General features: G+C 51.8%; 6 protein-coding genes across 6 annotated transcripts; 2 read left to right on the top strand and 4 right to left on the bottom strand.

Moving 5' to 3' along the window:
- Positions 1 to 727: 727 nt before the first annotated feature.
- Positions 728 to 2,217, bottom strand: ACET3X_007067 (uncharacterized protein; the record flags this gene model as incomplete). Its single annotated transcript, XM_069453267.1, has 4 exons — positions 728 to 1,272; positions 1,323 to 1,855; positions 1,942 to 2,086; positions 2,154 to 2,217. The coding sequence occupies 4 exons, from the start codon at positions 2,215 to 2,217 to the stop codon at positions 728 to 730; spliced, it is 1,287 nt and encodes a 428-aa protein (XP_069305835.1).
- A 224-nt stretch (positions 2,218 to 2,441) lies between these two features.
- Positions 2,442 to 7,933, top strand: ACET3X_007066 (uncharacterized protein). Its single transcript, XM_069453266.1, has 7 exons — positions 2,442 to 3,388; positions 3,440 to 3,653; positions 3,701 to 3,950; positions 3,996 to 4,758; positions 4,809 to 5,830; positions 5,881 to 6,727; positions 6,778 to 7,933. Exons 1-5 carry the CDS (start codon positions 3,333 to 3,335, stop codon positions 4,966 to 4,968), a joined length of 1,443 nt encoding a protein of 480 aa, XP_069305834.1. The 5' UTR covers positions 2,442 to 3,332; the 3' UTR covers positions 4,969 to 5,830; positions 5,881 to 6,727; positions 6,778 to 7,933.
- A 76-nt stretch (positions 7,934 to 8,009) lies between these two features.
- Positions 8,010 to 9,355, bottom strand: ACET3X_007065 (uncharacterized protein). The gene is made up of 2 exons (XM_069453263.1): positions 9,229 to 9,355; positions 8,010 to 9,165 (listed from the first exon to the last, which is right to left on the bottom strand). Exons 1-2 carry the CDS (start codon positions 9,318 to 9,320, stop codon positions 8,028 to 8,030), a joined length of 1,230 nt encoding a protein of 409 aa, XP_069305833.1. The 5' UTR covers positions 9,321 to 9,355; the 3' UTR covers positions 8,010 to 8,027.
- Positions 9,356 to 9,506: 151 nt separating this feature from the next.
- Positions 9,507 to 11,893, top strand: ACET3X_007064 (uncharacterized protein). The gene is made up of 3 exons (XM_069453262.1): positions 9,507 to 11,039; positions 11,088 to 11,352; positions 11,404 to 11,893. The coding sequence occupies exons 1-3, from the start codon at positions 9,858 to 9,860 to the stop codon at positions 11,637 to 11,639; spliced, it is 1,683 nt and encodes a 560-aa protein (XP_069305832.1). The 5' UTR covers positions 9,507 to 9,857; the 3' UTR covers positions 11,640 to 11,893.
- Positions 11,894 to 13,362: 1,469 nt separating this feature from the next.
- Positions 13,363 to 14,596, bottom strand: ACET3X_007063 (uncharacterized protein). The gene has a single exon (XM_069453261.1). The coding sequence runs from the start codon at positions 14,478 to 14,480 to the stop codon at positions 13,425 to 13,427; it is 1,056 nt and encodes a 351-aa protein (XP_069305831.1). The 5' UTR covers positions 14,481 to 14,596; the 3' UTR covers positions 13,363 to 13,424.
- Positions 14,597 to 17,441: 2,845 nt separating this feature from the next.
- On the bottom strand, positions 17,442 to 19,160 carry ACET3X_007062 (uncharacterized protein; the record flags this gene model as incomplete). Its single annotated transcript, XM_069453260.1, has 3 exons — positions 17,442 to 17,799; positions 17,858 to 19,015; positions 19,063 to 19,160. The coding sequence occupies 3 exons, from the start codon at positions 19,158 to 19,160 to the stop codon at positions 17,442 to 17,444; spliced, it is 1,614 nt and encodes a 537-aa protein (XP_069305830.1).
- Positions 19,161 to 20,723: the final 1,563 nt, after the last annotated feature.

Genomic DNA, 20,723 nt, shown 5'->3' with positions numbered 1-20,723 from the left:
TGTCGTCTATGTATGTGTCGGTGTTAGGGGTCGGTGCGGTGAAAGCTGACAGGTCGGGAAGCACAGAGGGAATTGTGGGGGTGCCTTATCGATTAGCCTCTTCAAGGTTTACTCGACGTCCTCTCTGATCGCACGTGCAAACTCGAAAGAAGGTGATGGAAGGAAGGCACACGGTGGAGAGGCGACGTCGCGGTATATGAATGTCACAGACACAAGAAATCGTGTTTGAGCACTCGATGTTTTGCTGCGTCCCGTGTTTCAATCGCTTCAAGCGCCCAACCTGCCGCTAGTGGGAAGGCGGAGTGAGTGGAGTACGCCACCGCTTGTGGCTGAGGCGATGCCAGAAATAGTTCACCAGTCTGGGTGAGGACACAGCTGAAAAACTTGGAGAAGAGTTCAGACGACTTTGGCTGTCGCTTCAATCTCTCGAGCTTTCTGTACCCATTTTGTCATCATGTTTTGGGTATCGAGGCCCGTCAGGCTGGCGCATCCCCGGGCCCACATACCTAGGTACCCACATCAACTTGGTCCCTGCATATCACGGAAGCACGTTCACGTCTCTTGCGCAATGGAGCTCTATTCAACACGTCTGAGTTTGAATCTATTACGTGAAGTCCGGGTATCGTCTTTCTACAGCCTTTAGCGACATCGCGAGATACACAAAGTGCGACAGACTCTTCACGCCAACGAACAGCAAGTCGCTCTCCAACGCCAAGTATCGGTAACGCTAGGTTGTCCAGACTGCGCTATCGTCTTCATGCATGACTTCTCCATCGGAGGATGGCAGGTCTTCGTGTTCCTCTTTTGTCCATATCTCATTTCCTGCCACCACAGGGAACGACGTCAGGACTCGACTGATGTCTCCCCACCATACCTCGCCAAACCGCCGATACCAGTCCACTGTAATCTTCAGACCCTCGTCGAAACTCGTCTTGGGTTCCCAGCCCAGCGCGGTGAGCTTCGAACCGTCTGTCGCATAGCGCTGATCATTAAATGGTCGGTCCTCTGTGTACTCTACCCATTTGGACATTTCCGCCATAGAGTCGTGGCGTATTCCGAAGACATCAAGCAGCCTGCTACATATTTCCGAATTCGAAATCTCGTCCTTTGAGGCGATGTTGTAGATTTGACCAACTTGACCCTTGTGCAATATAGTGTCCAGTGCATCTACAATGTCTGCCGCGTAAAGGTAGCGTCGTGTGGGTGATCCGTCACCATGCAGAAGGAGCTTCTGGTTCCGTTGCAGCAGCATGATAAACTTGGGGATAATTTCTGTATCAGTCAACTTCGTGCCTTTATTCTAAATTGGCGAAAGTGCCTACTCTCGGGGAACTGATGCGGCCCGTACACGTTGTTCGCCCGGATAGTGATCAGTGGCAGCTTGAAACTGCTCCGGTACGCGCTGACCATCATTTCCGCTGCAGCCTTACTCGCCGAGTATGGATTGGTGGGTGCCAGTATGCTCGTCTCGCTCAGATCTGCAGCTCCAACAGGAACGTCGCCGTACACCTCGTCCGTCGAGATGTGTATGAAGCGGGTGACGCCATGTTCCCTCGCTCGCTCGAGCAAGACGTGTGTGCCGTAAACATTCGTGTTTGTAAACTCGTACGAATTGCCAAAGCTGAGATCGACGTGCGATTGTGCTGCGAAGTGAAAGATGGTCTCGATCTTGTGTTTGCGCAGTGCGCGCTTTACATCTGCGGGTGATGTAATGTCGCCTTGTTCGAAGGCGAAGTTTGGTTGGTCGTCGAGGATTCGCGTGTTGTTGAGCGCGGCGCAGTAGTCTAGCTTGTCAAACGAAACCACATTGTAGTGTGGGTAGGTAAGGACCAAGTGCCGCACGAACCAGCAAGCTCTGCTTGTTGGTCAGTGGTGGTCTAGTCCAAGCAAAGGTCAAGAGACGCACAGCTCACAACTTCCCGTGGTCTCGTCGCGACGTACATGAAGCCGGCTCCACCAGTAACCAAAATGTTCTTCGCGTCAGGCAGTGGGTCGAAGTTAGTACTGCCGATGAGTATCGGCGCCTGCTTCCAAAGCTCCTGCTTGACTTGCAATCTCGGATTGAGAACTGTCGACCCTCGCCGGCCTGGTAGGTATTGTTAGCGTCTGGGTTGGACTGTGCCTTGCATCGCATGCTGCAGGTGGGGACTCACGCTTTACGCCATTGGTGCCATGAGCAACACAGTGGGCGCTGTCAGAACCTTGGATATAACTCATGGTCGTGATGGCGTTTTCTCTTGTCGAACGAAAGCTGTTAAAAGCTTCCTTGACATGCTCATGTACGGTCCAAACAACGCATACCACCGTGTCACGTCTGGCGCGTCGCTGCCGCCCGTGTTTGCGACGCTGAATTGGTGCTAACTCACAACGGAGATGTACCCGACCGGTCACGTTACGTCATCTTCGACACCGCGAAATCTCAGCATCGTTGCTTTGAACAACTCCCCAACAAGACTGTCTGAAACTTTAGAACCTGACAGATCGATAATCGGATACTGTTCTTCATTCCTCAGCGAGCGAGACTATTGGACTGACAACTCTTTGTGCCGAACGCCATCAGTGCACCCTAAGCCTGTACGCGTCTTCCACAGTGTCCGCCTTGAGCACGGTTGAGGGCCGAATGCTGTTTTACGACAACTAGGAACCTGCAGGTACCCTTCGCTTCTCCTCAGATTCCCAAAGATGTTGCGTTCATCGTTGTTCCTATCCGCCAAATACTGGGCCGACTCTTTTCCGAAGGCTGCACCTGACAAGCCGCATCTCTTTTGCAGCCATCGCCTTTTCCTTCTTAGTAAATACGACGTTCAGGTTTCACGAACAAATGGATAGCCTTGACAGCGTCTTACACAAACACAAGACTTGCGCATGCACTTTGAGGGTCCGATCTGCGGTCAGATAACCACATTAGGCTGCCCCACCTTGGTGTAATGTGGGGATGACAATACGCCCGTCGAGGACGGTCCCGGAGTCCCGGATAGAAAGGATAACTCCGCGTTAACACATGATTCTACGTCTTGTCACTGCCACCGGAGGGATATACACCAAGCACTTCCATTCATGCCACCACTATGGAGTCTTTTAGAGCAATAGAGTGGTCGTCCTTGGGGACTATGGCTATGTGGGCTGTTTGTCTAATCACTTTCGGGTGGATTGCTCTCATCTTGGACTACAGTCGTATGCTGTATCTGAGATGGCGCATGGTAACCGCGCGCTTCTCGCTATGCTCATGCCTCTAGAACATACTGCTAATACAATGACAGCCACCGGGACCATTGCCGTGGCCCATCGTTGGAAACACATTTAGTCTACCAGAGGAGAAACCTTGGTTTCTTATGGAGCAGCTTTCCAAGGATTACAACTCTCCGCTCATCACGTTCTGGATTGGGCGGTCAGTCTGCATGTAACGGTCTTATTGTAGGAAGTCAGTAACACATTGTAGGAGACCAACAATCTGGATCAACGATGCGTGGGCTGCAGACGAGATTCTCGTAAAGCGAGCCAACATCTACAACTCTCGGCCGCGCATGCTGATGTTCGCCGAGTTAATGGGTGGGCAATACAATTTACTACACAAATACACATACACGAGAGAGCAGCGCGAGCGATTTCGCGACCTTCGGAAGCTTACACATCAGGGTATTGGAATTCAGCGAGTGAGTTCAAGCTGCGGTATGGTGCACTTCCTGTTGACATACTCAAGGTACAAAATTATCGCAGCCTCCAAGACAACGAGAACAAGGTGGTCGTGAAAGATTTGCTCAATACACCAGATAAATTTGTGTCACACTTCGAACGATATGCTACAAGCGTTGTGTCGATTATTGGCTTCGGGCGTCGGATTGCAGACTGCCAAGATCCGTTGATTACTGAAGTGATTGCTCAGATGCAAAACTCTGCTCAGATGGCAGTCGTCGCCAAAGACTTCCCGCGCCTAATGGAGACTTTCCCATGTAAGTGTTGGAGGCTCGCAGCATATCCGGCGCTGACAGCCAAAGGGCTCGCAAAGTTCCCTGACCGTATTGCCCCTTGGAAGCGTGGCACACGACGTTCCGCAAAGCCTAAGTTTGGCCGCCACGACTTCTTCTCTGCTTTAGCAGAAGAGGCCAACCAAAGTCTTGGCGAAAACTACGCGAAGTACTTGTTTCGTGAAGCACCTCAGTGCAATCTTCATCCGCTCGAGATCTCCAATCTCGCCGCCAACCTGCTTGGTGCCGGAGCAGACACTTCGAGTAGCACCCTTGTCACGGCTGTGCTAGCTATGCGTGCATTTCCCGAGACCCTCGGCCCTGCGTGGGATGAACTCGATCGTGTCGTGGGTCGAGCACGAAGTCCAACCCTAGATGACGACCTCCCATACCTCCGCGCATTCACCAAAGAAATCTTCCGCTGGCGATCCGTTGCGATAATAGGAGGGACTGCCCATGCCCCTGTCCAAGATGACTATCGGGATGGCTATTACATACCGAAGGGAACCTGGATGCAAGGTAATGTTTGGGCGATACATCACAACGAGCGCGATTTTCCTGATCCTGATCGCTTCAACCCACGAAGGTTTTTGAACACGGACGATCAAAGACCATTTCCTGGAGAGAAAGGATATATGACATTTGGGTGGGGAAGGAGAAGTTGTGCTGGTCAAGCACTAGCAGAGCAAGGAACACATCTCAGTGTCGCACGATTGGTGTGGGCATACAAAGTGGAACCAGAAGTGGACGAGAATACTGGGGAAGATTTGCCCGTCGACATCTTCAACTACTCGTAGGTTATACTTACAGATCGACCTATCGAGGCTTGCTGATATTTAACAGTAGTGGATCCAACTGGAAGCCTCAGCCGTTCCAAGTTAGGTTTGCACCGAGACATGAGGAAATCAGGCAAACCATTCTCCGAGAGGGCGAGCAGGCACTAAAAGACTTGGCCAAGTTTGAGCGTGAGACCAAGTACACCTTCAGCACCTTCTATCAGTAATGTTGGGCTGGATTGCAATAATTGGACTAGAGTACAAAAACTACCTATACAATGAAAGGGCCACATGCAATGCGCGAAGATCAAGGCCAGATCATGTAGAAACACCCTTGGAGTCCCCCAATACGCTGGGTTGATCACTGCTTTATACGGCAAGGCGCCGAGCATCTCCATACATCTCCGCATAACACCCCTGCCCGTGCGGAGTAGACATGAACTTCTCCTCATTGCCCCACGGCGCCAACTCAAACGGCTTGCAGAGACTTCCTAGACGATCTGGCCTGGTCATCTCCTGTTGTCTAAGCCTCCAGTTGTGTCTCCTCATCAGTAGGTAGCTATCTTTCACTGTATGGATCACGATGGCAAAGCTCCAGGAGACATCATTGTGGGCTAATAGAAAATGCTTGCTTATATGCTCGGCTGTCGCGATAGCCAGTATGCAGTATGGAATCGATACCGCTGCGGTTGGTGGCCTTCAAGCTATGCCTGGGTTCTTGATGGTGTTTGGATACGAGGAACCGGCGAGCCCACTGGGCTATGGCATCGACGCAGGTACAATCAATACGCTACGTGGACATAACTGACGCGCTGGACAGTCAACCGTACAACAACTCATGACCTCCCTGCTAAATCTCGGATCGTGCTTATCCGCCATCGCCGCTGGTGTCTTTGGTACATACTTCGGTCGGAAGAAAGCGCTATGGCTTGCATGCATAATCTGTTTAGGAGCCGTATCGCTACAAATCGGTTCGACATCCAAAGCAGGTCTATACGTTGGTCGTCTGTTCCTAGGCTTCTCCAATGGCTTCTTCGTCGTATTTTCGACAGTGTATTGTAGTGAAGCGGCGCCCGCGCATCTCAGGGAGTGTGTCTCTTGCACACATCTTCTCTTACTTAGGCACTAACAATAGCCAGAATCATGGTCGGGCTCTTCTCATTCTACGTGAATCTCGGGAGCATCATCGGCTCGGTAATCGACAACTACACATCACGCTATCTTTCCAAACTCGCATATCAGATCCCTCTCGCCTGCATGTTTATCGTTCCGGTTCTGCTCAGCACATCTCTTTTCTTCGTCCCCGAGAGCCCACGATGGCTCTTGCACCACGACCAGCACGACGCAGCGCGGCGATCCTTGGAGCGCCTTCGTTTCGATCATGGCGACAAGTTGGAACTAGAGTGGGCGGAGATGATCCGCGGCGTAGCGGAAGAGCGTAGACTGAGCCAGAGTTCGGGATTCCTGGATCTCTTTCGCGGAAAAGACTTAAGACGTACATTACTTTGTTGGGGTACGATCGCAAGCCAATCAGCTAGTGGAGTTTGGTTCTTCATTGGATATCAAACGTACTTCTTCACTATCGCTGGCATCACGAAAGCCTTTGAATACACTATTATGAACTCCTGTATTGGGTTTATTGGTGTACATCTAGGCCTGTTCTCCATGAACAAGCTGTTCGGCAGGAGAACGGTCATGATCGTCGGGGCCGTGACTTGCGGTCTGTGTGAGCTCGCTTGTGGAATTGCGAGTAGCGCGAAACCCAACTCAACAGAGACCGGGAACGTGTTGGTAGCTTTCACGGCGCTATTCATGTTTTGCTATAATGCTGGAGTGGGTGTTGCGACCAGTCCTTTAGCAACGGAACTTGTTAGTTCGCGACTTCGCGCTTGGACGGTAGGAAGTGCGAATGCGCTGGGATACTTTCTTGCTTGGCTGGTCGGCTTCTGCTCACCCTACTTTATCAATCCTGAAGATCTCGACTGGGTTAGTACAATCACTCCTAAAGATGCAAGTAGTACCTAATGTGTTTGTAGGGCCCGCAGTATACTTACATTTGGGCAGCTTCGAACTTTCTATGCGTTATATGGTTCTACTTCTTTCTTCCTGAGACAAAAACGCGGTCATTGGAAGAGCTCGATGAGATTTTCGAAGCAGGTGTTCCAGCACGGCAATTCAAACAACACTAGTGTAGGATAGTTGAAGATGCTAAAGGAGATGTTTACGGACCGGAAAAGTCAAAGACGACAGATCAATCAGTATGAGACACTGACTTGGAAATCACAGGAAGAGTAGAGTTGGCAGTGGGTGCGTCACTTAGGCTATTACCGTTTCGATGAGATGTGGTGGTAGGCGCATAGATCAACTATGGTTTCTAAGTATTCACTAATGTAGAACCTCGACTATATGACAGCCCTGGTGCTTGGTTTTGCCGCTAAAGCAAGACGGTCATACCAATCGGGTGGTCTCTCAAACTACCTGCGACAGTGCTTTGTTCGGCAAGCGTATTGAGAGAGTATATGAAGGAGCAGAGGAAATGAGATTTGATTTGAGTTCATATGAGAAGCTGTTCCTTGTTAGTCATCACTAAGAACTCAAGCATGTGCATTTTCTGCAATTCTTCTTGAGACTGGCCCAGCGTTTCCGTTATTCCCACCATGTGGTTACACGCAGCTGGCGATTTTAGTGCAAGCAGCCAGTCTGGGATCAGGGACGTATCTTCAATTGGTTTCACCATCGTCTTGTGTAAGGACGTCTCGATCCTGTAGTATTGATCCTTCGATAACAGTATACAGGTACGGTTATGGTCGTTGCTGCGTAGGTGCCGGTGTGATGTGGGTCCCCTCCTGCACCTAGCAAGGTCTGCATCGATGCCCAAGGGTAGCCCGAGCTTCAATCGAGATATTTGCTCAGCGTTTTTTGCTTGTGAAAAGTGATTGAGATAGTTGTCTATATGTTCTCTTGACTAGACTTTGGTATATAAAGGTCATTGACAAGATTCCTTCCACATACGATCATAGGACACTGAAAATTAGGCTTCCCGTCCGCTCAGCCATATACAAGCAGTGTACCGGCGGATTAGTAGTTAGGTGGGTGACCACTAGCGAATCCCCGCTGTTGTATGTTTTTGTCTTTTTACTCCTGTCGTGGGTAGCAAACGAGATTCTTTTTGCCCATATCCGACATGCGCCCAGTCGCAGCGGGGGGTGGGGTGAGGAAGAGGTCACACGTAGACAATGAGCAAAAGAGTCATGGTGTGTGATGGTATTTAGTATCAGGGACTGATCTAAGCTCGTTGTCGCTTGCTCCTACGTATCGTCGTCGTCTCTTGCTTTACTTGGACAGCAGGAAGGGCTTTCTCTGGCTCTTTCTTGACGCGCTTTCGTTTGGTGGACACTTTTGCGACAGTTTGTTCCAGAAGCGTGTCCTGGTCCTCCTTTTTTATCGTAATTTCCTCTTCTTTGATCTCTACCTTTGCGATAGTCCTGTCTGAGAAAGCCTTGAGGTCGGCCGTGAAGAGAACAGAGTGAGCCCAGCCTGCTTCTTTCCCCCATAGTTTTCGAAACAAGTTTCCAATGGCAGCGTATGTAGCCGCAGTCAGGCTACTGTGCTTGCCCTTGCCGAACCTGTAGTCGCGTTGGGCAATCTGCCAGACATGTGTGTCGACAGGTACAGACTCGGACCAGCCGAGCCCAAAGAGACACACGCAGTCTGCGACCTTTGGCCCGACACCGTGAAGGGCGAGAAGCTCTTGGTGTGCTTGGCGGTAACCGTCACGACCACCCTCAAGCATGTCTCCAGCCGGCTTCTCCTCGACGCCAAATTGTGGACACTCGGGATTACTCAGATTGTCCAACCATGTCAAGCCCTTTTCTTGTGATACTAGGCGTGCAGTCTTGGCTATGTACTTTGCCCGGTAACCGAAACCAAGCTTGATGAGATGGGCTTCGACGTTGGGACCTGAGAGGGCGTGGGGCGTGGGGAAATCGTGGTAGGGTATGCCGTCGATGCTTCCTATGAGCGGTCCGTAGTGCAAGCACAGGTTGTGAACCATGCCAGATATGCGACTGATGTTGTTGTTGCTGCTGCATATGAAACCAATCAGGGCCTCCCAGGCATCCTGGCGCAATATTCTTATGCCAGTGAACTTGGGAGCGCGCTTCTTGAAGTTTGCGTCGGACGCTGCCCATTGTTCGTACAAGTGGCCCAGGTTGGGCGCGAGGTTGAAGTAGTGTTTGACGAGAGCAAGCGTGTCGTCATGCTCGGGCGCGACTGAAGGCGCATTGGACGGGGGCGGAGTAGGGAGAGGGGTCGTAACAGACGGGTAGGTCGCGCGGTAGTGCAGATGGTGAGCGTCTTGGCGGAGGGAGAGTATGCGACCGTGGAGGGCCATTGACCAGACATCGTCGGCCGACTTGCGCCATCTGTGAGGGCACGTTAGAAGGTGTTGCGACTCGCGAGTGCAAGGGGGCCAAGACGCGAGGTACCTGAATGACTGCCCACATCGCAGCGTGGTGTTGATGCATAGCTCCGTGAGGCTTGTAGGCAGCTTGTGCCATTCGGCTGCGCGCAAAGCCATTGTCGGGAGCAGAAGCGGAATGGTACATGCAGAAGCGCACACGAGCAGCAGTGAATGTACCAAATGGCCCGGCCCGGCCTAGGCTGTAGTGACAGGGGTGGTGGTCACGCCAAGGACACGCTAAGGCAGCCCCGACTTTCTCTCACACGTTTTCCGCGACGGCGACTGCAATCACCGCGCAGAAGCATCGCGTCCCAGAGTCTGGACAATTGCACGTGGCTGATTCATCGGTCGTTTCTTGATTCACATCTGCTAATTGCAGCTTGTCTCGCCATCTCACCTTCAGCAGCAACAGCAGCAGCAGCAGCAGAATCTTACGCGGCTGAAGTCTACCCACAGCGCGAGAACTTGTAGCAGCATCCACAGCAGCTCGCCATGAACGGCGATAGCTATTCCAGAGGTAAGGGACGTCCATCAGTACACGTACTGACTAGTGTACAGCTCCCAGAACCAAGACTAACATGAGCAGACGGTGGACGACCGAGCGGATCGCGCAACTACGTGAGTGCACCCACCCGTCGCGACACGGCTGGGCACATGCTGACCACACAGTCCTCGAGAGATGACCATCGCGACCGCGGCGACCGTGCCGACCGTGGTGGTGACAGGCGCCGACGTCGTTCACGCTCCCCTCGCCACGGCGGAGGCTCCCGCCGGGACTACGAGGTAGACACGTATTCTTCCAGCCGCGACTACCGTGAGCGCGAACGCGAGGACACATACGCCCGCCGAGAACGCCGCGACGACCGGGCCGAGCGCGGAGGAGAGCGAGGTGGCTGGGGCGACTCGTACTCGAGACGCGACCGACCTCGGGGAGACCGCGACCGCGACGATGACCGTGGCCACCGCCGGGAACGTGGAGACCGCAATGAGAGAGGCGGCGACCGATTTGGCGGCGATGACCGCAGAGGTGGACGAGGAGGACGCGATGGAGGCTTCGGCGGCGGACGTGATAGGATGCGTCAGGCAAAGGAAGAGTCCCCGCCCTACAACAAGCCGCGCGAGGCCACTCCCGATCTTACCAGCTTCACAAACATCCAGAAGCGCCAGCGTCGCATGACGCAGTGGGACATCAAGCCTGCAGGTTACGAAAACATCACGGCCGAGCAGGCTAAGCTGTCGGGCATGTTCCCATTGCCCGGCGCCCCCCGCGCTGCGCCCATGGACCCGTCCAAGCTGGCTGCCTTTATCTCGCCCTCTTCCGGAACTGCCACAGCTGCCGCTCTCGCGACCTCGGCCGCCAAGCAATCGAAGCGTCTCTATGTCCACAACCTGCCCTCGGGCTGCACGTCTCAGGAGATCATGGACTTCTTCAACAACCAGCTCAATGGTCTCAACGTCGTGTCTGGTAACGACCCGTGCTTGTCAGCTCACATTGCCACCAGCAAGGAGTATGCTGCGCTAGAGTTCAAGGCACCCGAAGATGCGACCCTGGCTTTGGCTATGAATGGAATCTCCATGCGCGACGACGGAGGAGCTCCTGACAGGTCGGGTCTGTCCATCCGCCGCCCCAAGGATTACATTACCCCCTCCGCCGACGAGAATGCATACCCTCCTGGTGACGAGATTTCCTCTGTTGTCAAGGATAGCCCGAACAAACTGAGCATTGTCAACATTCCTACCTACATTGAAGAGGAGCAAATCCGAGAGCTTGTAGAAACTATGGGCAAGCTCAAGGCTTTCACTCTTGTCAAGGACACTGGCACTGACCAGCACCGCGTAAGCATCATCTCAGTCAAACATGATCCATACACTAACACATCTTAGGGCATCGCCTTCTGTGAGTACGCGGACAACGGAGTCATCGATGCCGTCATCGAAGGTCTAAACGATATCCCGCTTGGTGATGGCAACCTCAAGGTTTCACGTGCCACCGTCGGACTTCAGCAAACCACCGGTCTTGATGGTGGAGTTGGTGCCATCTCCATGCTGGCAGGAGCTAGCGCGGCTGAGAATCATGAGCACAGCCGTGTCATTTGCTTGATGAACATGGTCACTTCAGACGAGCTTCTGAACGACGAGGAATATGAAGGTAAGCTAGAAAAGAGCACGTGAAGCATTGCGGGATACTAACAACATCTAGAAATCAAGGAAGACATTGAAGAGGAGTGCGGCAAGTACGGTCCCATCATTGAGACCAAGATCCCTCGTCCCGCTGGTGCCCGCGTCAACCTTGGGGTTGGCAAGATATACATCAAGTACAAGGATACAGAGTCTGCACAAAAGGCTATCAAGGCACTTGCTGGCCGCCAGTTCTCACGGAGAACCGTTGTCGCGACCGAGTTCTCCGAGGAAGGTTTCGACGTTGATGCTTGGTAGTTTGGGGGTTGTTTGAGTTGCGCGTTTGACTTCTTTAGCTTGTGCAGTTGCACGCTATTATTGTTGCGTTGGGGGATACCAAACCGGAAAGTGAAGCTCAGCATTTGTACACTAATTTGGTTTCAGGGGATGTTCGTATGCTTATGAGCGAGTTGGCGCTGGCATTTGCTCATAAGTTGAATATCTGGGGTGGAGTGCGGCAGGCGCTCCATGTAGTTTGCCTAGATAATCATGTCGCATTGTTATTATGGTCGATGGATCTTGACTGCCCCGTGGCTTTGTGTTGACTGTGATTTCGCGACATGGATGCGCTCACTGATGTTGAAACTAGGTGCTGATGCTTGCAGGCGTCAACGGAACGTCCCTTGATTGCCCTGCACAACATGCGTCTGGAATACAGCTGGAAAATTCACGGCAGGGGTCAGTTATCTGAAACTCGTCGCCGCATAGAGTTGCAAGGACAAGACATGGATAAGAAGTGGTCAGCGCAACCTGGCTACTGCACAATATGGCCACTATCGGTGCCGGAAGAAACACTCTGACCGGCCTCCCCTCCCAGGCTTCTTCTCCCTAGGCTGGCATCCATCGTCAAATGATCTGGTATGCTAAAAAAGTCGATATCAGTTTAAAACAACGGCACTACTAGCATAGCTGGACAGACTGTCGTCACGGGCTCAAAGGTCAGTCTCGGAAAAGAGGCCGGATGCCACTTCACTCAGCCCATTACTAAGCCGAGCGCTTTCGTGCTGAGCGATGGGAGAAAGGAGTCAAGAGAGGGTTTGGAAAGAATTGGAGGAGAAACTTTACAAGAGCAAGACTGGAATCACAACGAACTTCTAGCGAGGTGATGTAGACCGAGTGCCTTAGAGAACCGAAACAGTCTGTGTATGAAGCGTGATTGCCTTGATGTAGACCGTGACTAATCGCCTAGATATCGAGTTGTACTCTCATGAATTCCACGATGGTGCGCTCAGATCAAAGCTCTATTCAGAGCTGATAGCTACCGGGGTGAATACAATGTACTCGAGTGTACCAATTCCAAAGTACATGATATTATCAAAGACAGACCATACCTAGGAGACGTATGGAAGGCCATGTTATAAGAACAAGCGCCTATCGCCAATATTGGAGCCCCTACTGATGGTTATTGGCTGGGAAATCTATGGATGGCGCGGCTTCACTGTTAGCATGAAGACCCGGAGTGATCTCCATCAAGGCTAAGAGGGTATCGTTCGTACGACAGTAACATGTACTGTCTTTCCAAAATGTAGCATGTGCCACCTGGGTACCTTCGACATTGAGTGTCTGTTAATCATTCCAAGGTTCACTGACATCAAATGGGGATCTCCGCTGCAGCTAAGTAGGCGACTGAATGATGGGACATACATTTGAAACACACTGGCATATGCATGCGTAGACCTTTGTCTCGGAGAGCGTTTCCTTGGAATCCGAAGATTACACGCCGCAATAACAACATAGCGGGGGCTTCTGTGTTCCGTGATTACACTCAAGCGTCCCTAATGAGGACGAGAACGAAAAGAACAGCGCGAGAAGATGAGATGGGAGGCGAAAAAGAGTAAGCACTCAGGTGGTCACAGACGCCATGGTGAAGAAGAAAAGGGGAATGAGAAAACGTCGTTATCTGTGTTGAACCTGGCCCTGAGCACAACATCCCCGTTACAAGCCTCTTAGTACAGGCAAAACGATCGACAAGGCAAGAACTTAAATTGGTCTATACTACAAAATCTACATCTACTGGGTATCGTCTAATTCATTCATAACCGCCTAGTTCTTGAGCACGTAACGGTACCTGGGAAGGCCCTTTTCAAAGTCGACAATGACATCGTTGGCCTCGGACATGGGCCTGACCTGGACCCAAGCCTTCAAGTTGGTCTTCTTGGCCAACTCCAACATATCGCGAATGTGTTGCCTGGTACCGATCAAGCTACCAGCGATCTTCAGGTTCTTGAAGATGAGGCCCATGGGAGAGAAAGAGGGCAATGGGTCGTCAGGAGCACCAAGCTGGACAAAAGTGCCGTTGACGTCGAGGAGGTTGAGGTACTGGTCGAGAGGGAAACCGCCAGAAATGGTGGAGATGATGATGTCCAGACCGGCAGCGTTCTTGTTCATCCATTCGGGGTCCTCGCCAGTCGCGATGAACTTGTCAGCGCCGAGCTCCATAGCATCGGCCTTCTTGCTTGACGAACGGGAGATAGCAACGACCTCGTCGCATCCGAGAGCCTTCGCGAAGAGGAGGGCGAAGTGACCGAGACCACCGATACCGACAACACCAACGCGCTTGCCTGGACCGGCACCGTATGAGACGAGAGGGTTGTAGACGGTTACACCACCGCACATGAGAGGAGCGGCGAACTCTGAAGGCAGACCCTCAGGAATGGGAATGGCGAAGGAAGCAGGTCCACGCCAGTTCTTTGCGTAACCACCCATGGCCTTGTCGCCGGACTTGTACTTGGCGTTGTAGGTCATGACAAAGTTGTTACAGTTGCTCTCCTGCTTAGTCTTGCAGGGCCTGCAGCTCTCGCAGCAGTCGCTCTGAGCACCAACACCAACGCGGTCACCGACCTTGAGGTCCTTAACATCGTCTCCTACACGGGTGATCTTTCCGATGATCTCGTGACCGACGACGAGAGGGTAGTCTGAGGGGCCCCAGCCGGAGCGAAGAGTGTGAATGTCAGAGCCACAGACACCGCAGTGGCTGATCTCCATCTCGATGTCGGTAGACTCGAACTTCTTGGGGGTGTAGTCACCCCATTGCATGTTTCCATCGGCGGCGGAGGGGTCGTGAGCGACCCATCCCTTGAAGTCTGGTGAGGAAGACATGGTTGTTTGGAATTATTATTGAGTAGGGGATGAATGAAGTGTTGTGTGTGAGTGATGTAGGATTGTTTGATGAGATGCAAAGACACTCTCTGCCACGCAGCTGTCTTATACTTATACACATTTCTAGAAGTTTTCCAGCATTTGTAATATGTCAAGAGACGGTATGAGGTTGCCGTATCACTATCCTAGTGTTTTGCTCTTTCGCCGATCTACGCCGTTGGTATCAGACCCACTTTGACGACGTTTTTGAGCCTCAAGCGGTGCGTGCACTATACATCCGTTAAACCCGCACTCACCGGTCCGATAAGGGTATGGGTCTGCGGCGACAAAGTCTGCAAAACTCTCGGACGAGGCTCGCGGTGAAGACGTCAATCTGGGGCGAGTCCTAGAACATGTATCATCGATCTGCTGGGACACGTGGAAAATCCAAGAAGGAAGGCGTTTGCGCGACGCTAACCTAGTTCCCGTTGACGTGTCGGGGATTAGAATCAATTCGAATCTTTCCAGGCATCTAGGCCAGTCGCGTTGTTATGACGACTCTTCCTTGATTTTCCAAGACGAATTCTTCTATGGCTACCAGCGGGCTGAATAACGGCCTGCTCTTCGGCATACACCCCTGTCATGCCATTCCCACAAGATTTCAGCACTCGGCATTCTTCATATGGCCAGCGGTATATTGGAGATCAACATATCATCGAGGATAACGTCATAACAAGTCAACCCTGCTAACAGTAACCCAGGGAACCGGGGAATCTGAAGATGAGAAGATATCAATGTTCCAATCAGCACGGAAGGCTCCTGGTCTATCATCTGAGTTTCTCCTTGACCTACTTAGAAACCTCCTAAAGCACATGCATTGCTATACTCTTGCGACTAGGGGCTCACCTCAGCCCCCTTATTCCAGAGGGGCTCACGTCCTGGCAAAGAAAGCCTCGCCCCGTCGGATCGCATGCCGAAATTTAGTACGACCTTTGTGGTACATTCCTCTCTGCCATGTTCGTAAAGAGAATTTTATGTCGGTTTCGTGACTCTTCCAAACAACAGTATGGGTTCGTGATTTTTGTGTCGACACATGAATGGTATCTCGATGGAGGATTGTGGGGTGTGGGCTTTCAATTCCAAGCGTAATGCGCGTTCGCCGAAACTGTATGTGGAGCCGTACACTGCCTCATCCAGGGCATCGAGCGCACTGTTTCTCATAGACGTTATCAGTGTTTGTGAATGAGTTGATTGCCGACCTGGCCAGCGTTTGTGTTGAATGGAGGATACAAATCTGCATGCAGTTCGGATTGTTCGTGGCGAGTGAAAGTTTGGCCTCACATGAGCAAGCTTGCAACTCCGCAGTGGTCACCTGTGTAGGCCCCTATAGAGAGAGTACACTCCTGGTCAGTTATATTACATCTACAGTCTTATCTTCTTGACTTTGTGAATCTACCAAAAACAAACCGCTCGAAGCGTGACGTCCGTCTTGCGAGGCATGTGCGCATGCCATGTGAGGGTGGCGTCGCGTATGAAAGCACGGTAAATCCATGCACAACGCGAACTGAAGATGTCCATCATAAGTATGAACCAAGGCTAGGTCGCGACGAAGTTTGAAAGATCACCGTTTGCAAACTTTGGAAGGTTTCGAACATTCGGGTGGAGAAGCCGAGACAGAGATGACGCTTAGTCTCTTGGCATGCGTCATTACCCAAGACAGATGCAGAAGATCCTCAAACTCTGGTGTACCAAGTCAATGCTTTGACCTCAAGCAACCTTCAGACTGTGCAGTGCAGCAGTGCAAAGTCGAAGTGACGACACGAAATTTCATCACTCTCAAATCGTGACGCTGTCAGGCTTTGGAACATGCTTGCCGGACTGCATTTAAAGCGTCGTTGCGTTGCGCGTTGATTTTCCACTCTTCATAATTGGCCGCCTCTCTCCGAATACAGACTGAGATTTCACAGATAGCCAGTTGTTAACAGAATTAAAACAGCCGCGTACACAAGCAGATTTTTCGCGTCTGCTTACGGAGCGTGTATGTACTACTGTCATTGCATCATCCGCAAGCGCTTTCGGCCAAGGGGCTCCAGTGCTTAAACTTTTTATACATATTTTTCACACTTGATCTCAGATCAGCAACCACAAACGACACAATGTCCCTCCGGTCGGCCCTACACGAGCAGTGCCACTTCTCGCTTCGAGGGAAAAAAACATCTCTTAGGGAAGCACAGCATAGTCGGACAGATGCGCATCATCGTAATAGGTCACATGATGTCGAGTTCAGGGTGACTGGCTCCGCAAGCACACGCGCAGCTGAACACAAAATTTATTACTGATTGTCCCAAAACAGTATGTATGTTGTATTCATTGCGAAAGTGAAGCGGCACAACTGTTCGCAGATCGAAAGGCAAACAGTTGCTGGTATGGAGATGATTAAAAGACTAGCAATATGCGCCAAGTTCCGCCATCATATACAACATCTATTTCTCACCACTTGAGACTAAAACTGGTCGAATCTATGACCAAACGTTGTTTGACACAATGCCAATGAAGCTTTCGGGCGGCTTTATCCAGGTCAGCCGCTAGATGGCGCTACCCGCGACGCTAGAGTTGGGGTAAATCTGGGGAAACGCCATGGCGTTGCGGGAGATGACCGATTGGATTTTGGCGATTGGGTACTGGCTGTCTGGAGGGAGTGCCGGACACGCTCGCGTAAGTGGCGGGATCTAGACTGGTGTTACCGATTATCCTTCCGTTAGAGGGACATGGGAGCGGATTGGAAGGCGAATGAGTGAGAGCACGAGGCAAACACTTGTGGGCGTAGATGAAGTGTTAAAGATCATAATTCATAGATGATGGATATATACAGTGCGCAGCGCTATGATGCAAAACTCAAAAACGCTAGGTGTGTAGTTACAAGGGTAGTAGGGACTCTCTCATTACTCTTCGTGAAATCAATAAGTCTTGTGGAATGGACATTTATACCACTTGCTTTTCAGGGTACTCGTTGTAGGTGGCGCTCCTCTTGCGAGAAGCGTCGGCTTCGATCTCGGTCAAGCTGGCGCGGCGGTTGTCGGCGTGCATGTCCTGAACATCTTGGAAAGAGATGGAAGGAACGAAGCCAGGAGACTTCCAGGCCTGGGAGCACTTGCCATAGAGCTCGTCGACTTGCTCAAGAGAAAGTCCCTTGGTCTCGTAGATCATGGCCCAAACGAAGAAGATGCAAATGAAGCAGCATCCGCCCCAAACGAAGAAGACCTTAGCACCCATGTTGGCGTTACCGGGACCGTCGTTAACCATGTACGGGGTGGCGTATCCGATGGCGAAGTTGAGCAACCTGGATATTATCGTTAGTTATGAACTTCAATACCACGTGGAGAAGGATTCGGTCTTACCAATTACTCGCGGTAGTCATGGAGAGAGACTTTGCTCGGACCTTGAGAGGGAAGATTTCGCCAGTGACGACCCAGGCAACGGGTCCCCATGAGCAGGCGAAGAAGAAAATGTAGATGCAGACAAATGCGATCAAAGCCTTTTGGGCAGACTGGTTCTCAACGCCAGCAACGGTACCGGTAATGGCAACGATGAATTGGCAGACAGCCATACCGATGGCACCGAAAAGGAGAAGGTTGCGGCGACCCCACTTCTCGACCAGGTAAAGACCAGGGAAGGTAGAGGCAACGTTGACGCAAGAGGTGATCATACTGACGACGAAGGGGTTGTTGATTCCCGAGTTCTGGAAGAAGGATGTTCCGTAGTAGAAGATGAAGTTGACACCAGTGAGTTGCTGAAGAGACTGGAGAGCACAACCAGTGAAGAGGCGCTTTCCTAGGTTACCGCGGAAGCAGTCGAGGTAGGTGGCCTTGCCAAGAGACAGTTCGTATTCATGGTTGGCAGTAATCTCAGCCAATTCCTCAACGAGAGCGGGGTCATGAACGTCAAGGCGGCGAAGAGTGGAAAGAGACTTGGCAGCCTTCTCTGGGTGACCCTTCTTGATGAACCAGCGAGGAGTTTCGGGAAGCCAGATGCAACCAACGAAGAGAACGATAGCCCAGGCAAACTGAACAGCAATGGGAATACGGTATGAGCCAGTATCGTCCCTATCTTTGGTGGCGTTGTTGACGATAGCAGCAAGCAAAAGACCAATGGTAATAGCAAGCTGGTAGCAACCAACGATGGTACCGCGAATCCACTTCGGTGCAGTCTCGGATTGGTACAAGGGAATAGTGGCACTAATCATACCGACACCGTAACCAGCGAAGAACCGTCCAGCAACGAACATAGGGATAGCGGTAGCGATGGTCTGAAGGACGACACCGACACAGAAGACGATGTTGCTGACAACAAGACCCAAGCGGCGACCGAGGAGATCGGCAGTAGGTGCGGCAGTCAGAGCACCGAAGAAGGTACCAGCTGAGAGAATGGAGACGATCAACGAGGTTTGATCGGCGGTGACATCGGGGAGACCGTCGGTACGGTTGCGAAAGCCAGTGCTGAAAAGCTCTCGCCAGTGCTTCATCCCTAGGATACCACCAATGGTACCAGTATCATAACTGTGAAAGTCAGTATAGTCATATGCTGAGAGATGGAACTTGCATACCCGAATAGAACGCCACCAAAAGCAACAAACAGGCCGACCAAGATGGCGGGCGCTGTCGAGCCAGCTACGCCCTGGGGCTTCTGCAACATCAGACCCATGGTTGGCAACAGTCTGAGATGTGATACCGATGGAGAAGGAAGACTCGAGTCTTGAGTGAAACAGAATACTCGGATGAGGATGTCTACTACTTCATGGCGGGCTGACCATCTTTAAGTACATTTGGGGAAGTGTTTCCACGAGCCTGGGCATCTCCATGGGCAGCCGCCTAGTCTGGAGACTGGACGCATGGATTGAGCGCGCTAGTCCCGCGGCTGGCCAGCAAACTAGTAAGAATAGGTCCGAAGGTGCTGGGGAAGCTTAGCGGGTGGTCTTAGCCATAGTAGTGTTGAACCTAGAGCAGACGAGATGGGGACCACTCGTACGTCCCAGGCCTGTGATCACCAAAGCGTTCACGTCGTGAGCCAATTTTAGGCGGAATTACAAACCAAGAAGCCGAGATACAACTACCGCTACATTGTTCAGCGATTCCATGCTTGTGTTCCAGCAACACGATGGTGAGTAATGTCAGTTTTCTAAAGGGTACGTGCCAGACACGGCCGGTCTACTGACACGCGCACTCAACAGTGATATGCAAGTCGCGTGCTGGACGAAGATGTGGCGTGTGGGCAGTCTGCTGATAGGGCACTAAGCCAGTAGCGCTGCGTTTAGCAGATGCGATCTGTCAAGTCGGGTCCGTGTATGTCGTGAACCACTGACCTCATACTGGGGATAATGCATTGATGTGCAAACAGCCACCGTCTTTCACTACTGCATGACTGCTTGATAGACGTGACTGCGGAGCAATGCCTATGACGATTATATGGGCTTGGTGTTCGTCTTGCCTCGATTGTCAAACCATCGCAACGCCTCGCTCTTCAACGAAGCGTTTGCGGTGTGTGTCTGGCCGTTGCAATGACCGATGGGCTCCCCAAGCTCAGACAAGCCTTTTCGTGCACGATGGATTGGACAGACGGTATCGAGCTGTACGCAGTATAGTCATGGAAGGATTCTGGAATATCGCTGCTTTGGTGCTCGGTATTGCTAACATTGGCCGACGAGCTGACACCAGCCAGTGGTCTGTGAGTACCGTAGCGCACATCGGAGAGGTGGGGAAACGGTAGTGTGGCAGGATTTTGCTTCTGGGCCGCGCCAAAGTAGCAAAAGAACGACAGGGTAAACGGGGTACATTAGTTCCCATAGCACTCCGTGAGGCTCAACAAGCATGCTTGACTGCGGTAGCGTCGTCTCGACCAATTATATGAGCCGGCCATGGTAGCCTCGAACGATGTACCCAGCGCTTGGTCGAACTATCGGGAGGATTTTCTCGAACTAACCAGTGCCGGACAGGCAACGCGGTGGTGATTAGCCACGCAATGCATTTGGAGGCGAGAATCTCGTACACTGTATGCACGGAGTCTGTCATCCACCCCGCTCACTAATCGCAGTTCATCCAATGCGCTGATGTCCCAAGGTTGAACCAGGTCACGGCTGGGTATGTGGACTGGAACGAGGCCAGGGTAACTCCCGAGATGTCTGGAGATTGTGTCTGACCAGTAGCTCTGTATGGAGGATTGGTAATGTCGGAGTCGCTTCTATCCGGCATTCCGCCCCATGGAGATGGA

The sequence above is a fragment of the Alternaria dauci genome, chromosome 6 (assembly GCF_042100115.1).
Source record: "Alternaria dauci strain A2016 chromosome 6, whole genome shotgun sequence".
Lineage (NCBI taxonomy): Eukaryota > Fungi > Ascomycota > Dothideomycetes > Pleosporales > Pleosporaceae > Alternaria > Alternaria dauci.
The sequence above is the reverse complement of the archived record's forward strand: the minus strand, read 5'-3'. Positions and strand labels throughout refer to the sequence as shown.

Excerpts from the sequence above, each read along its gene's own strand:
- ACET3X_007066 (XM_069453266.1), top strand. The coding sequence starts at position 3,333 with ATGGAGCAGCTTTCCAAGGATTACAACTCTCCGCTCATCACGTTCTGG. Across the intron at positions 3,654-3,700 it reads AGGGTATTGGAATTCAGCGA|GTACAAAATTATCGCAGCCT; the intron begins GTGAGTTCAAGC and ends GACATACTCAAG. Across the intron at positions 4,759-4,808 it reads GTCGACATCTTCAACTACTC|TAGTGGATCCAACTGGAAGC; the intron begins GTAGGTTATACT and ends GATATTTAACAG.
- ACET3X_007065 (XM_069453263.1), bottom strand. The coding sequence starts at position 9,320 with ATGGCTTTGCGCGCAGCCGAATGGCACAAGCTGCCTACAAGCCTCACG. Across the intron at positions 9,166-9,228 it reads CGATGTGGGCAGTCATTCAG|ATGGCGCAAGTCGGCCGACG; the intron begins GTACCTCGCGTC and ends GTGCCCTCACAG.
- ACET3X_007064 (XM_069453262.1), top strand. The coding sequence starts at position 9,858 with ATGCTGACCACACAGTCCTCGAGAGATGACCATCGCGACCGCGGCGAC. Across the intron at positions 11,040-11,087 it reads CTGGCACTGACCAGCACCGC|GGCATCGCCTTCTGTGAGTA; the intron begins GTAAGCATCATC and ends AACACATCTTAG. Across the intron at positions 11,353-11,403 it reads GAACGACGAGGAATATGAAG|AAATCAAGGAAGACATTGAA; the intron begins GTAAGCTAGAAA and ends AACAACATCTAG.
- ACET3X_007063 (XM_069453261.1), bottom strand. The coding sequence starts at position 14,480 with ATGTCTTCCTCACCAGACTTCAAGGGATGGGTCGCTCACGACCCCTCC.